The sequence below is a fragment of the Cricetulus griseus genome, chromosome 5 (genome assembly GCF_003668045.3).
Source record: "Cricetulus griseus strain 17A/GY chromosome 5, alternate assembly CriGri-PICRH-1.0, whole genome shotgun sequence".
NCBI classification, from domain to species: Eukaryota; Metazoa; Chordata; class Mammalia; order Rodentia; family Cricetidae; genus Cricetulus; species Cricetulus griseus.
Genome location: NC_048598.1, coordinates 96,756,781 through 96,770,967, shown reverse-complemented (window position 1 = coordinate 96,770,967; position 14,187 = coordinate 96,756,781). Strand labels below are relative to the sequence as shown.

The 14,187-nt window shown below is 54.9% G+C and overlaps 1 protein-coding gene across 3 annotated transcripts in view; it reads right to left on the bottom strand.

Annotated features, from left to right (window-relative positions):
• Positions 1-393: 393 nt before the first annotated feature.
• The window catches only part of Rfx2 (regulatory factor X2), a 59,386-nt gene continuing 45,592 nt past the window's right edge, over positions 394-14,187 (bottom strand). For 2 of the 3 annotated variants that reach the window (XM_027416810.2, XM_027416811.2), the window contains 12 exons: positions 11,798-11,979; positions 10,521-10,640; positions 8,895-9,010; positions 8,364-8,482; positions 8,054-8,166; positions 7,392-7,546; positions 6,023-6,120; positions 5,109-5,258; positions 4,247-4,455; positions 2,250-2,403; positions 1,891-1,933; positions 394-1,526 (listed from right to left, as the gene is read on the bottom strand). In XM_027416810.2, coding sequence (XP_027272611.1) covers positions 1,414-1,526; positions 1,891-1,933; positions 2,250-2,403; positions 4,247-4,455; positions 5,109-5,258; positions 6,023-6,120; positions 7,392-7,546; positions 8,054-8,166; positions 8,364-8,482; positions 8,895-9,010; positions 10,521-10,640; positions 11,798-11,979 — 1,572 coding nt within the window. In that variant the 3' untranslated portion in view covers positions 394-1,413. Of the gene's footprint in view, positions 1,527-1,890; positions 1,934-2,249; positions 2,404-4,246; positions 4,456-4,715; positions 4,851-5,108; positions 5,259-6,022; positions 6,121-7,391; positions 7,547-8,053; positions 8,167-8,363; positions 8,483-8,894; positions 9,011-10,520; positions 10,641-11,797; positions 11,980-14,187 lie in introns of those variants that run through there. The other variant, XM_035445350.1, reaches the window with a different exon arrangement.

The window sequence follows — 14,187 nt, the reverse complement described above, 5'->3', positions numbered from 1 at the left end:
ACCCCCTGCAAGTATGTGTCCTGCTGTCACCAGCTTGGGGCTGACCTTGCTAGGGACACAGAGGTGAGACCCAGTGGTCAAAGGACTCAGCATCTTCTGTCTGGGGAGTCAGCAAGTCAGTGCAGGAGGCTTGTTGTCCCAGAGTGAGGGCTTTTTTTTTGGGGGGGGGAGAATACATGACCTACTTGGGCTGGAGCATGGATGGTGATCCAACTACCCTACAAAGGACCCCACACAAACATCCCAGTGCGTATTGGTTTCCAACGGGGAGAGCCTGGTCAGTGTCCATGTCCCCTGGAAACCATCATTGAAAGCCATTCTGTCTGGATTTGTCTAAGTCTGAAGACTCTGTGTGACTAGTGCCGCATGAATGAACAAACAGAGACACTAGCAGTGTTTTGATGGACACATTCACAAGAACTTTCTAAGAACAATTACAGCACAAAACTACCAGGGGGAACATTTTTTTCCAAAAAGAGAAAAACTATTGTATTTCATGAGGCGCTTCCTAGGTTGTGGGGGGAGCTTGTGTTTGGGACATAATTCTCAACATGGCGACTGCAGTGAGGTGCAATGGCCATGTGCTGGGATGTCTAGAACTCAGGGTCCTCACGCCCTTGGTGTTCATTTGTCCGCAGAGATCTTGAGGTCTTGGGGTGAGAAGGGGTCAGTCACAGGAACAGAGCAGACAGCATGGCTTGTTTGGGGTGGTGTCTACAAGACTGTAGGGCCTAGACACTGTGGTGTAAACAGGTTGTGGGGTGCTGCCAGGAGGTGTGGACACAGTGCTGACCACTGAGGTCCCCCTGGATTAGCTCGGTGTGGACTGTGAACTGGACAGTTTGACCAGGAGATGTGAGTGGGCTGTACACGGAGCTTTGCTTTCTTTTTGGACTTGGACCTGTCTGGGACGAGGTGAGATGCCTTTAGCATCTGTGGTCCACCCAGGGTCAGGGCCTGCACCTGGAGGCCCTGCCCATCCACAAGAGGCCTTCAGGTACATAGAGACCAGAGCACAGGGTCAGCGCCCAGCGAGCAGTGCCATCCCTCCCACTCCTGGGGCTTGGTTTTCTTTGAAATGATGGTTTAAGTTGAGAGCAGCTGGGGCTCTTCTGAGGGCTGTGCCTCGTAACTCGCACACGCAGCAGGGAAGGGGGTCGGGACTGGGGACAGATGGGTCACTGTATCCCCTGGGGAACAGCCCAGGGCCGGGGGCACCTTAGTGGGGCGTGGGCAGCTTGAGTGACCCCACAGTTGTTCCCCATAGTCTCTGGCCCCCTGGGGTGGGGCACCTTGGGTCACAGTAAACATGGCATCATCTAAGAGGCACTAGTGTGATAGGCTGAGAGTCCAGGTCCCTGGGGGGCCAGGTGACGCCTTCCGGAAGCTGGTGGAAGGCGCCCAGGGAAGGGGCTAGATGCCCTGCAGTGGGTGGCTGGGGTCACTCCGTTCCCGTTTCACCAGGGGCTCGCCCAGGCTGCGGCCATCCACATCTGCCTCACTGCTGTGTCCATCCCCAATGTCCTCTGCAGGGGTGAGGGGACAGAGGGGACAGTAAGAACACAGTGGCCTCTGAAACTTTCAACCTACCCCCATGTCCTGCCTGGTCACCTGGGCAAATCAAGAGACTGGCCTTCTAACCCAGGCTCTCTTGTGGCCACCAGCCACTGGCCTGGGTTGCCACCCAGACTGGTCAGCAATGAGCTCTTCTGGAACCTCATTAAGCCACTACAGGGCGTCACAGGAGCCCACACCCAGTTGCCAGGATTCCCACCATTTGCATGCCAGCTCCTGCCTGGAGTCCCTCAGCCCACCTGGGAGGCTACCACAGTGGCTCTGCTCATAGACACAGTGCAAGGGAGCCAGGACCCGGGAGCCAGGGCAACCCACCTTTGTCCAGCAGGGTCAGCGACAGCGAAGCTAGATCATTGAACTGGAAGAGAAGGGATGGGTCTGAGATTTCAGTCAAACCCCAGTGACATCACCAGGCCCTGAAGCTTCACTTCTTTGCCTTTTTAGGAAGTGTGTGTGTGTGTGTGTGCGCGCGCGCGCGCGCGCGCGCGCGCGCACACGTGTAATACCTACAAAGGCCTGAAGAGGGCATTGGATCCCCAGGAGATGGGAGTTACAGACAGGTGTGAGCTATATGTGGGTGCAGGGTATGGAAAGACAGTTGCTCTGTGAGACCTGAGCTCAGTGTGAGGTCATCTGGGTGGATCTGGGCCTCTGGGTCTCCCTGCCTGCCTCACCTCTCCCATGACAGCAATGGGCGTCTCTCCAGTGGCCTGGGCCACACGGTGCTCCACCAGGTAGAACATGTACTCATCATACAGCAGCCGGATGAGGTGGAAGGAGCCAAAGCTGGCGGCACTGCGCAGGGTCAGGTCACGGATCACCATGGAGCTGGGGACAGGGACAGAGAATGCTATGAGCCTGGATAGCAAGCAGTGTAAGGGCTGCCCGCTGGAGGCCTCCAGGGGCAGGGGACACACCCAGGGACAGAGGGGGGCGTGTGTGGGTATAAGGCAGCACACCCCAGTGCTTCACTGTCACCTTTTTGCTTTGTTTTTAGCTTTATTTTAAAAAATACATTTTATTTACTTATTTATTTTTGAGATAGTCTTCTACATAGTCCTAGAACTCGCTCTGTAGACCAGGCAGGCCTCAAACTCACAGAGATCCTCCTGTCTCTGTCTCCAGTGCTGGGATTAAAGGCGTGGGTCACATACACAGACATCTCCCCCACGTTTTTTAATGTGTTGCCTGCCTGTAAGTGCACTCTGAGGATGCAGTGCCCCAGGAGGCCACTGCCTGGAACTGGAGTTACAGGTGTGAGCTACCTACCATGTGAGTGCAGGAGCAGCCGAAGCTCTAACCACTGGGCCTCTTCCAGCTCCCTCTGCCTTCTTTTTGAGACAGGTTTGTCTACATGCGTGCTTGCTGGCCTTCCATCCCACCTCAGCACAGACACTGCAGGCTGTGTGCACTGTGGACTGTTGTGCATAGTTCTGGGGTTGGGTCGTGGGTCCTCACGCTTGTGGCGGCACCTTGTCCACCGAGCCAGTGTTCTAGCCCAATTCTGTCTTTATTCTTTTCTTTCACACCCCTCCTCTTTTCCTCCTTTTTTTGGGGGGGGGGATCGAGGAGGGCAGTGTCTTATTCTGTGGCCCAGGCTCACGCTGAACTTAGACCCTCCTGTCTCGGCCTTGCACACAGCACCCTGGTCAGCTTGTGTTTTCCCCCATGATCCCTCCCCTCCTTCCCACATGAGCCTTCTGTGACCAAGTTTCCCATGGCAGGCAGCATGTGGCCGAGGGACACTCTGCAGCCATGACTGATGGGAGCAGTTTGATACTGTGTCTCAGCCAATCCTATGAAAAGCCTCACACAGAAACAGCCGTCTCCCCCCTTGGGCTGCATTTTAACTCCAGCCCGAGTTTCTGCCCTGCCCTGCCTGCCATGCTGGCTCATTTCATGTCAATGTGACACAAACTAGAGTCATCAGAGGGGAAGGGGCCTCAGCTGAGGAATGTCTCTGTGAGATCCAGCTGTGAGGCATTTTCTCATTTAGTGACTGATGGGAAGGCCTCAGTCCACTGTGGGTGGTGCCATCCCTGGGCTGCTGGTCCTAGGTGCTATAAGAAAGCAGGCTAAGCAAGCCATGGGGAGAAAGTCAGAAAGTAGCACCCTCCACGGCCTCTGCTTCAGCTCCTCCAGGTTCCTGCCCGGTGTGAGCTCCTGTCCTGACTTCCCTCAGTGATGGATATGTAAACCAAATAACCCGTTCCTCCCCAACTCTTTATGGTCATGGTGTTCTGTTGCAGCATTAGTGACCCTGACTAGGACACCACCTGTCCTTGGAGGTTTCTGATTTGAGGGCCCACAGTCTCATCTTTTACGTGTTTCCACAGGATTTTAATGTATTTGAGGCTAATTGTCACAGATATGCTGACCCTGGCAGGGTGTCTCTGTGGGGACAGTAGAGCTCAGGTTCCCGACTTTCTCCCTGCATCTTGGAGTGTACAAGGCCCCACAACCTGCTCACCGTCTAGAAATTTCAGGTGTTCTGTTTTCTGGATGTTCCCATAGGGGACTTGTGTCAGTGGCTCCCTTGGCTTGGTCTGAGGCTGTGGTGGGCTCCAGCCCTCCCCTCAGGACAGACAGCCCCATCTGCTCCAGGCTCAGGGGCCCAGCAGGTGTGTGGACGTCAGGGGTGGCTCTCCCCACGTGGGGTGACCCAGCTCACCTGTAGAATGACCACTTGAGCAAGAACTGGCGGGCGGCCTTGGGGAAGCTGGGGCTGCCTGCATGCTGCTTCAGCACCTGGGTGACCACGTTGTCCAGCCAGCTGGCCCACTGGTCCAGTGAGCTCTGCTGCTGCAGGGTCACCTTGAAGTCATGTTCCAGACGTTGTACCAGGCTCTCCTCGCACTGGCACACCCATGAGGCCTGCTCCTGTGAAGGGGTAGTGTGTGAGGACCTGGGGGATCTTCTGCTGTATTTATTTGAGGCAGGGTCTTATGTACCCAGGCTGGCCCTGCATTGTGTGTGTAGGTGAGGATGACTCTGGACTCCTGATCCTAGAAGTATTGATGTGTGGGGATGGAGCCCTGCATGCTAGGTGGAGGCTCTGCCCACTGAGCCCCTGCCCCACCTTTCCTTATTTATGAATACAAAGTCTCAAGAGGTAGCCCAGGTTGACCTAAAATGCCCACCTTGCCATCTCAGTCTCCTGAATGTCGTGATGATGGGCGTGTACCACTGAGCCTCACAAAGGGTCCCTTTCTCAGGGCACACCTAGGTGTGCTGAAAGGAAGGATGTCCTCAGCCATGCCATGGTTTGCATTTTTCTGGCAAGACAGAGCCAGGCACACAAGGTCCAGCAGCTGGGAGTGTTTGGAATGCAAACAGACCAGAGTGCTGCTCGATAAACTGGCTACAAAAGGGACCCGAGACACAGCAAATGGGTGGGTGGCCCATGAGCCAGCCTCAGGCTTCCCACTACAGATGTGCAGGCCAGGGAGGGATGAGCTGCCTTCTGGCCAGACTGGGTGGGGAGCACCCAGCTTGGAGCATATCAGGGCAGGCATATGTCACCACCAAGTCACCTGAACATTGGCAAAGTCCACGCGGTTGAGGTCACTCAGCATCTGGTTGATCTGTGACGTGTTTTGCAGCACAGCCCGTGCTGCTTGAGCCAGGTGGTTGAGGGACGTGTAGCGCCTCAGGGTCTGTGCAAAGGCGCTCACAACACCTACCTGTGAGGGACCCAGGTCACACAGTCAGCAGAGCCCCTGCATGGGGGCTGTGGGAGCAGGCAGCTGGACAGACACTCTTGCACACTTATGTGCACCCTGCACACCACCCCACTCTCTGCAGGCCTGTGGGGACTCGGGATGGCAGAGGGAGGAAGGGGAAGGGCAGAGGACCCTGTAGGTGCTTTTACCCACTGAGCCATCTCACCAGTCCCTGCACTGTATTTCTGAGACGGTCTCACTGAAGCTGGAGCTTGCTGATTAGGCTAGTGGCTGGACGGGAGATCCCCAGGGACCCCTGTCTCTGCCTTTTTAGTGCTGGTGATATAGGTACCATGCAGCACCATGCAGAACTTTTTATGTGGTGCCAGGGTCCAAATTCAAGTCCTCACATTTGTGTGGCAAACACATCATCTCTTGAACTGCCTCTCCTGTCTCAGGTGCCTAGCGGCCCTGTACACACATCCTGGCCTGCCAGGGCCTCACTTTTGCTTCCCACGGAGGCCACAGACTTACACTGAAGACTCTGATTTGTGGCCCAGAATACACCAACTGACTAGGGGAGGAGACGGAAGTTGCAGGTGATCTGCTCTATGGTGGCCCAAGAGCACAACCATCTATGGTCCTCTCCTTGCCAGCTCTTCCACCCCCCACAGCATCCTGGGAGGCCCATTCCCCAGACACCCAGGGGAGGAGGCTGGGGAGACTTAGGAGGCCTCATGTCACCCAAAAGGCCGAGGGGTCCCTGGACCCTTCCATGCTGGTACCTTGGTCTGGATGACCTGCTGAGGGAAGCCACTCATGGCATTGACGAGCCAGCCCTCTAAGCTCTTGGCGAAGTTCCTGATGGCCTGTGTCAGGGAACCTGGAGGCGTGAATCAGAGGCTCATGGTGAGTGGGATGACTGCACACACTCCATGGGGTCACGATGCCAGTACAGACAGGAGTCCCATGGAGAGACAAGTGGCAGCCTGTCTCAGGAAAGAGGTGCTGGGTAAGAGTGAAGACCAGACATTTATCCCCTGCTCTGAGGAGACACTGGATGCAGTCTGGGAGCACACATGACTGCCACAGTGATGGAGCTCCTGGCACGGAGAACAGGGACACTTGCCAGTACTGGCATTGCCTGGGCTGCCCTGCAATCAAGATGCTCACATCACCAGTACCGCAGCATCAGGGTCAGCCACGTGCACGCACACACATGCATATAAACACACACATGTACACATGCGCATGTACGCACGTATACACAAAGTATATTCTGTCAACATCCAAATTTATTTTACACTGACTTGCTAAGAAGAAAATTGGACTTTCTGTTTTTGTTTTTGAGAGAGGGTCTCTCTACGTGGCTGTCCTGAAACTTACTCTGTAGCCCAGGCTGGTCTTGAATGCAGAGATCCTCCTGTCTCTGCCTTCTAGGTGATGGGACAACAGGTGTGTGCCGTCATGCCTGGATAATCAGGCCGTTTATATTTTCATTTTTGTTTTTCTTTTGATTTTAACTTATTTTCACAGTTTTTAAAGAAAAATATGTTTCAACATCATTGTCTTCCTGAGATACAGAATGTCACCCTGGCCCGTCCCCCAGAGAGCAAGGCCACATGGGAAAGGCCACAGTTGTGCTGTGCTCCTTCTGACTTCTGGCAGGGAGCCCCCGGTGCAACCAGGAAGATCTAGCCTGGCCTCACACTAACAGCCCCACATACACACAGACTGCCTTCAGGAAAGGCATTCGAGGGAGAAGCCAGGCTTCCTGCCCACTCTGGGGTTGTGGGCACTGAGCCTGGAAGGGCCTGTGAGGGTCCAAGGTCGTCTGGGCTCATGGGTGATGCTCTCTCTAATGGGCAAGTCTTGGCCATTTGTCCTAGCAAACATCCCTGGTGCCCATGGTGGCCTGGCATGCCCTTGAAACTGAGGTAGCCACAATGGCTTTCCTAATAGGTGACTCTTGGATGCTCTTGCCTGCCCTCTAGGGAACCTTCTGGAAAGCCTGGCACCTGCTCAGGTCAGCTTAGTGCCCTGCTGCCTGGCAGAGCTCTCTGGGGTCAGGAATGGGGAGGAGTTGGAAGGAGAGGGGAACCACATGGCTGAGCCACTGCTCTGGGGGTATGGCTTTGAGATGGGGTCACTTACTGGGGACAGGCCGCAGCACATCTGGGATAAGGGTCTCCACCAGCGCCTGATACAGGATATGGTCACAGCTGCGCATCCACTGCAGGATTGGCTCACATCTACACAGAGAGATGAGCTTGTCCTTGGGGAGGAGGGTGACTTCTGGCTCCTCGTCACTGTGGGAGGGTAAAGGGAGGGGGACAGGTGAGTCCAGAGTGATAGGGCAGGGACCACACAAAGCTGAGGGAGCCAGGCTCAACCAGGTTTGGCTGGGGCTCAGGGACCCTGGGTCCCCCAAGGATAAGCACTGTTCCCTATCTGCCTGTGACTGAAGTTACTGGGTCAGTCACAACGTGGAAGGACAGGTCCATTATCCCGACTCTCAGGAGCCCAAGGCAGGAGGATGACCAAGCCATGCCCAGTCTGGGCTACAGCAAGAGAGCAGGGGGCATGGCTCAGGGGAAGAGGCCCTGTCTAATACGTGCAAAGGCCCTGGGTCCCCAGTATTGCAGCAGAATGGGGTGCTGTAGAGGAAGGTGGTGGCAGGACGCATGAGAAGGGCAAGTCTAGGCAACGTCTCAGGCTGCTTGGACACATGGATGGAAGGTCTGAGGAGATTGGCTTGGGGCTAAATTGGGGAGCATGTGGACTGAGTCTGCCCTGACCTGGGGTTGGTGTATCACCTGGCAGGCAGGGAGGCACGGCCATCACTGGAGGTGGTCTTGCAGTTCCAAAAGGATAACCACAGCTTCTCAATGTACTGAAACTGGAGGTTCATGACGACATCTAGGGTGGCCTAGGAGCAGAACGGCCTGTCAGGGGCTAGGCAGCTGTGGGGTTTTCTGAAGTCCCCAAAGGGGCTAGTGAAGAGAGAATGGGCAGAGGTGGTGCCCAGGGAGAGGGCCTGTGGGGGGACGTGGGCTCTGGGCTCCCATATGATAGTGGTACATGGGAGCCACAGGTGGGGGTGGGTCTGGCCGAGTAGGGCGTCACCTCACAGTGCCTGCGATACACCAGCTGCAAGGCCTTCACATCGTGAGGGGTGATACTCTCTTGCAGCAGCACACTGCCTAGGTCAGGTGCCGGGAACTCTGGGAAGACGTGGGATACATCTGGGAAGAGACAACACATAATACATATTACACATACAGTCTCCAGGGGACACAGGCACAATGGCAATCCTGGTACTGTCGACACTCGGTGACTATGTCAATTGCTTAGGTGTTTATCTGGACAAGCATAGCAATATCAGAGACATCACCTAAGCAGACTGAGGCTGGGGTTGGGTTTGGGCTAGAGTGCTTGTTGAGATGCCTGGGTCCCACCTGCAGTACCTGAGACCTGTCACCCCAGCACTCGGGAGGATCAGGAGAGTATGGTCAGCCTGGCCTATGGGAAGGTCACTAATATGCTCATATTATCAGTTGTTGTTTGAGCACACAATGATCATTCTGGAATCCCAGAGATGTCAGGAAGAAGGTTCATCTAGAAATTTCTACATGACAGAGCAGGTCCCAAGCTCACCTATGTATTGCTGGTGATGCTGGCCCTGAGTGGCCATGGCCTGTTCAGGTGTGCCGTGCAGGTTGCCGTGAGCACCACTATCCCCAAGGTTGTCTGACTTCTGGGCTGGCCGGTACCTGGTCAGGGGACATACATATCACCGTGAGGCCTTGGCAGCACTGTCTAGGATGGGCCCGGGGAGCACAGAGTGTGAGCGGGCATGTGCGTCAGAAGTATTCTTCTTCCCACAGTGACAGGAATCGGACCTGTGGGAAGTGTTCTGCACCCAGACAGACCTCAGCCCAGTAGCAGTGCTGCCGAGCACGAGGCTCAAGTGTCAGGAAGCCCGCACACAGCTATCCCCACCATCCAGCTCCAGAAATAACTGACCCCCCCCACCCCCACTTCATGTCTCTGTGACTCTGCTGGCTCCAGGGACTCCTGTGAGGAGGACCCTGTCCTGTGTCTTGTGTCTGGCTCATGTGACAAAGCATGGTGTCCTTGGTTGCAGACTTCAGAATGTCCTCTATTTTCCTGGCTGAATGGTAGGCAGTGTTGACTTGTGTTGAAGTCACTTATCACATGTGACTTCAGTGCGGGTTTTCCCTCTACAGACTGGTGACCCTTGACAACAGATCCTAGATGTTTCAATACTGTGTGGAGATTCTGACTTTTGATTACTCTGAGTTCTGTCTACTACAGACGCCATGTAGGTGCATAATGGGAATGGGACCCAGGGCCACCCAGGGGAAGCACACAGTGAGCCTCCTACACTCTAATGGGATAGCTGGCTGTGACAGACACCCAAGGGCACTGAGTTGGGGCCTTCTGGGGGAAGGAAAAAGTACCCTGAGGTGCATATGAGCGCCCTGGGGTGTTCCTTGACAAGGCTGAAGGATTCCTCCTGTCTGCTGATTATGGAGGGAACCCATGAGAGGCTGGGGTGTGGTCAGAATGGAGCCCTCCCCTAGAACCCCCCAGTGAGGGGCTGGGGCATGGTCAGGAGTGGGGCCCCTGCCCTAGAATCCTCAGTGAGAAGCTGGGGCCATGGTGAGGGGTGGAGCCCTGCCTAGAATCCTCCAGTGAGGGGGTGAGGATGTGGTTAGGGGTGGACTCCTGCCTAGAATATTAGGGATCCTCAGCATCTCAATAAAGTAAAACAAAGATAATTAGGGTCTGTGGTTCCAATTACATGGTCTTTAGAAAAAAAAAAAAAATTGGGCCGGGCGTTGGTGGCGCACGCCTTTAATCCCAGCACTCGGGAGGTAGAGGCAGGTGGATCTCTGTGAGTTCGAGGCCAGTCTGGTCTCCAGAGCAAGTTCCAGGATAGGCTCCAAAGCTACACAGAGAAACCCTGTCTCGAAAAAAAAAAAAAAAAAAAAGGAAATACAGACACCCAAAAAGAAAACTTAGTGTTTCCAAGACCTGGATGGGAGGGGAGGGAGGCACCTGCAGGGGACAGGGGATAGTTTAGGTAATAAAATCCCTTCATCCAACACCACACACCACTGTGTATCTGTTTAAACACACAGGAGGTTGAGCACAAGACTCATGGAATGTCTTGTCTGTCATGTTTGGGGGACATGTGGCAGCACCCTAAGTCTGGGGCTGCAGGCCTGGCAGCCTGGCTGCTGTCCTGTCACTCACCTGGGCTTCTGGTGTGTGGGCTGCTGTCTCATGGCCATGTACTGTGTGTCTTCCTGCAATCGGTTCAGAGGGGAGTCTGGCTTCAGGCGGATCCCATAGTAATGGTACTTTGAGTTGCCTCTGGAGACCAAACATCACAAGTTAGGCACTGCACGGGGACATTCTACTTAGGCTTGGCTACTCTAGTTTGGTGCCCATGGGGGCATTCCATCTACAGCGGCCTCTGGTGGAGGCATCGCTCACTTTAGTATAATAAAGGCTCACAATGAGAAAGTCAGGCCAACTTTGTCCAGCCTCATGTGCCTACTGATTATGATCATGACTGACAATTCTTCCCTGGTGTCCCTCAAACACCTGTCTCACAGCTGGCCTAGGATGCACTGTAACCCAGGAACCTGTCTACATGTCCTGTGAGCTGGATGACAGATGTACATCACCATGCAAGGCTCTAAAACCCCATCCTGGAAAATGACATATCTTAGGAAGCAACCAAAAGGAGGAGGAGGTGACCCTGCCATGCCCAGGGGATGACACACAGACAGATGAGCCCCATTTGGGAAACTGCACCTCTTTGGCGGAGGTGGCTGTCCTGTCACTGTCTTCCCAATGCCTCCCCCTTCACCTGTTCCCAAGGAGAACCTGCAGTTCCTGGGGCTGAGAATCCCAGGCTAGCGCACAGTGACCTCAACGCCAGTGACTGTCTGGCATGCAGGTGGCCAGCTGTGATGGTGATGCAGGCTGGCTATTGTAGCACTTGGGAGGGTGAGGCAGGAAGATTGAAGGTTTCAAAAAAGAGCTGTGTCTGAGCTCACCAGGCAGAGGTCTCACCAGCACCCAAGGCCCTGGATACCATTCCCAGCACTTCTGTCACCCAGCCAGCATTCAGGATATGGTGACAAGAGGGGAAACAGTCCAACCTCATTACATACACGGTGAGCCTGGGCTACAAGAGACTTTGTCTCAAAAGAAAAAGAAACTACTTGGTGTTCAGGGGAATTTCAAATAGACAGAAAAATGGAGTAAGCCTGGTATGATGGTACGCGCCTTTAATCCCAGCACTCAGGAGTCAGGGATGGGTGGATCTCTTGGAGTTCAAGGCCAGCCTGGGCTACACAATGAGATCATGTCTAAAAATAACCCACCAACAATTTTACAAAATGAGAGTAAAACCAATCTCTTCCTAGTGTCTCCCCACCCCCACTCTGGCATCTGGAAGTCCATGAAGCCTCCACTGTGGGCCTGTGGGCTCTGGTGAGCCCTACGCTGCTATCACCCACCTGGTCCCCAGGCGCCGCGTGCGCAGGCCCATGAACACAGAGCGGATGAGCTTGCCGAAGGAGGCGGCGTTGACAGGCTCCAGCTTGTGGTCCTGGCAGTGTCTCAGGTAGTGGTTGTACAGGGAGCTGCGGGGCAGGCTCACGCCTTCTGCCGTCTCGTAATTATCCAGAAGCCACTGCAGCTGGAGGACAGATGGTCATCAAAGGCCTGGATCCCAAGACAGCGGCTCACTTCCCTCTGCTGGCAAGGGCAGTGACAGAGCCACCTGTGTGGTACTCATGCCTGTCCCCTAAACACATATGTCAATCACTTTCTTCTGTCCATCCGTCCGTCCCTCCGTCCGTCCATTTACCCACCCTCCCACCAATGCATGCACCCATGCATCTGTTCACCCATTGCTTCCGTCCATGTACACGTTGGCCTCTGTGTTCCCTGACTTCTGTTACAAGCCCACATGTGATGGAGACAGATCAGGCTATGTCTCCAGGCTGAAACATATACATAGCATCACATACGCAGGTACACTAAAGTCTCTCAAACCCACGGTACAGTGACAGATCTGATGCAGAAACAGTGGACATGGAGTCTTGTGCTCTAGGCCACAGGTCACTGATGGACTATTGCCCCAACCCCCAAAGCCGAGGGCTCTGGGTAAAACCCAGACACCCAGGGAGGTTCTGGGAGTCAGCAAAAGGTGCAGGCGGAGGCTGTGTACCAAGGCCATAGTTCAGGGAGGTGCGGAGAATCAACTCCCTGCTCCCTGCAGTGGGTGTTGCCACCCTTCTGTCTTGATTCTGCCCCAGAGGCTGGCCATGTGACCTGGCCCAGTGGCTGCACTGTGACTTGGTGTGAGGCTGAGGCCCTCCCTCTGTGTGTGGCTGGTGAATGGCACCCCCTCCCATCCAGCCCCTCCCAGCCTGGACAGCATCTCCCAGGGAAATCACTGTCAGGGAACAGACTGACATATGCATGGTCACATGGCTGGGTCCCTACCGCAGCGGGGAGCGGGTCGAGATCTTCTCTAAACAGGGTGTTTACTCTGGGGCATTACTTCATGGGGTCAGGCAGAGCATCGCTGACATAACCACCTCACACCCATGTTGCTTCCCATTGGCCTCCCTCCTCCCGGGTCCCCTCCTCCCTCATCCTGGGGATACGCTCAATGTAGATCAGAAAGCCAGATCAAAGGGCTGCCCTAGGAACACAGCAGAGGCTCCACACAAAAATGCAGGTGCCACACTTGCAGGGTAGCTGGCTGAGTGGACAGAGGTGGGGTGCCACACTGTGTCTGAAGAGCACAGAAGGCTCAGGCATGTTTTTCTAGCACCATGGGACCAAGAGCTGGCTCTGGAGACGGCAGGCCACAGCTTGGAAGAGGTGGAGGGCTGGCTCTACTTCTGGGTAAACCAGGCAGGCTTCAAGGGGTTGAGTAGGAGTTGGCCCCCAATGCCACTAACTGATCGGGGGCATGTGAATTTCTGAACACCGAGTTAGGGCCTTCCAGCCATCCTGCTGCCCTGCGTACCCAGGCCAGAAACTATACCCAACCCTTTTGCCAAGATCCCACCGTGGATGGTCCTGGCCAGGGTACCAGACCCTCAGCTGTGCTGTGACTCAGGAGCAGCCGTCCCCGCTGTTCATACCATGCAGGTGCTGTGCACCAGGAGTCCCCAGCACCCCAGTCTCTTGTCCTCATTTTCCCAATGGAGTGACTGGTGACAATTTAAACAGGAAGCAAGCTCATGTCCCTGATCCCCCAACTCTGAAGGCTGAGGCAGGAGGACTGGGACTTGGGAGCTCTCTTCCCCATGGGGACAGAGACATCTAACAGTTCGTTGTCACTGTCTCCTTCTGACCGGCTAGGTACAGTGTCCTTTTCTCCCCATCTTGATACAGAACTCAGTCACTTCAGGGTCTTCCACGAGCCTTCCACTACACAGAACCCTGAGGACCCTGGGGCTAGTGTTAGCCAAGTGTTGAGCCTTGAGGTCATTCCACTCCTCGGGACATGTGATCCAGCCCTGTGTGCTGTACAATGCTGCAAGGCCCATTACTACACAAGGATCCAGCAAGAACTTGGCTCTCACACATCAGGGCTATTTGGACCCTTGAACTCCTTACAGCTCTATGAGGCAGGGGCATGGCTATGGTTGTTCATGCTGGTGCCCCAGGACCTTAACGTGACACTTCAGGTCCAATCCTAGAGGAAGTGACACTTGTCCATGGGAGCCTGCAGAGAGGCTGCATGTATCCCTTTCTTTATTACCAGATCTTTCCTGAAGGCTGGAGAGTTTCTGTGTTGTGGGAGAACAGGAGGAAGGGCAGGGTGATGGGAGGGGGGGACGACTCAGGGTCACTGGGTGGGGAGGAGGTCCCGTCTAGTTCTGGG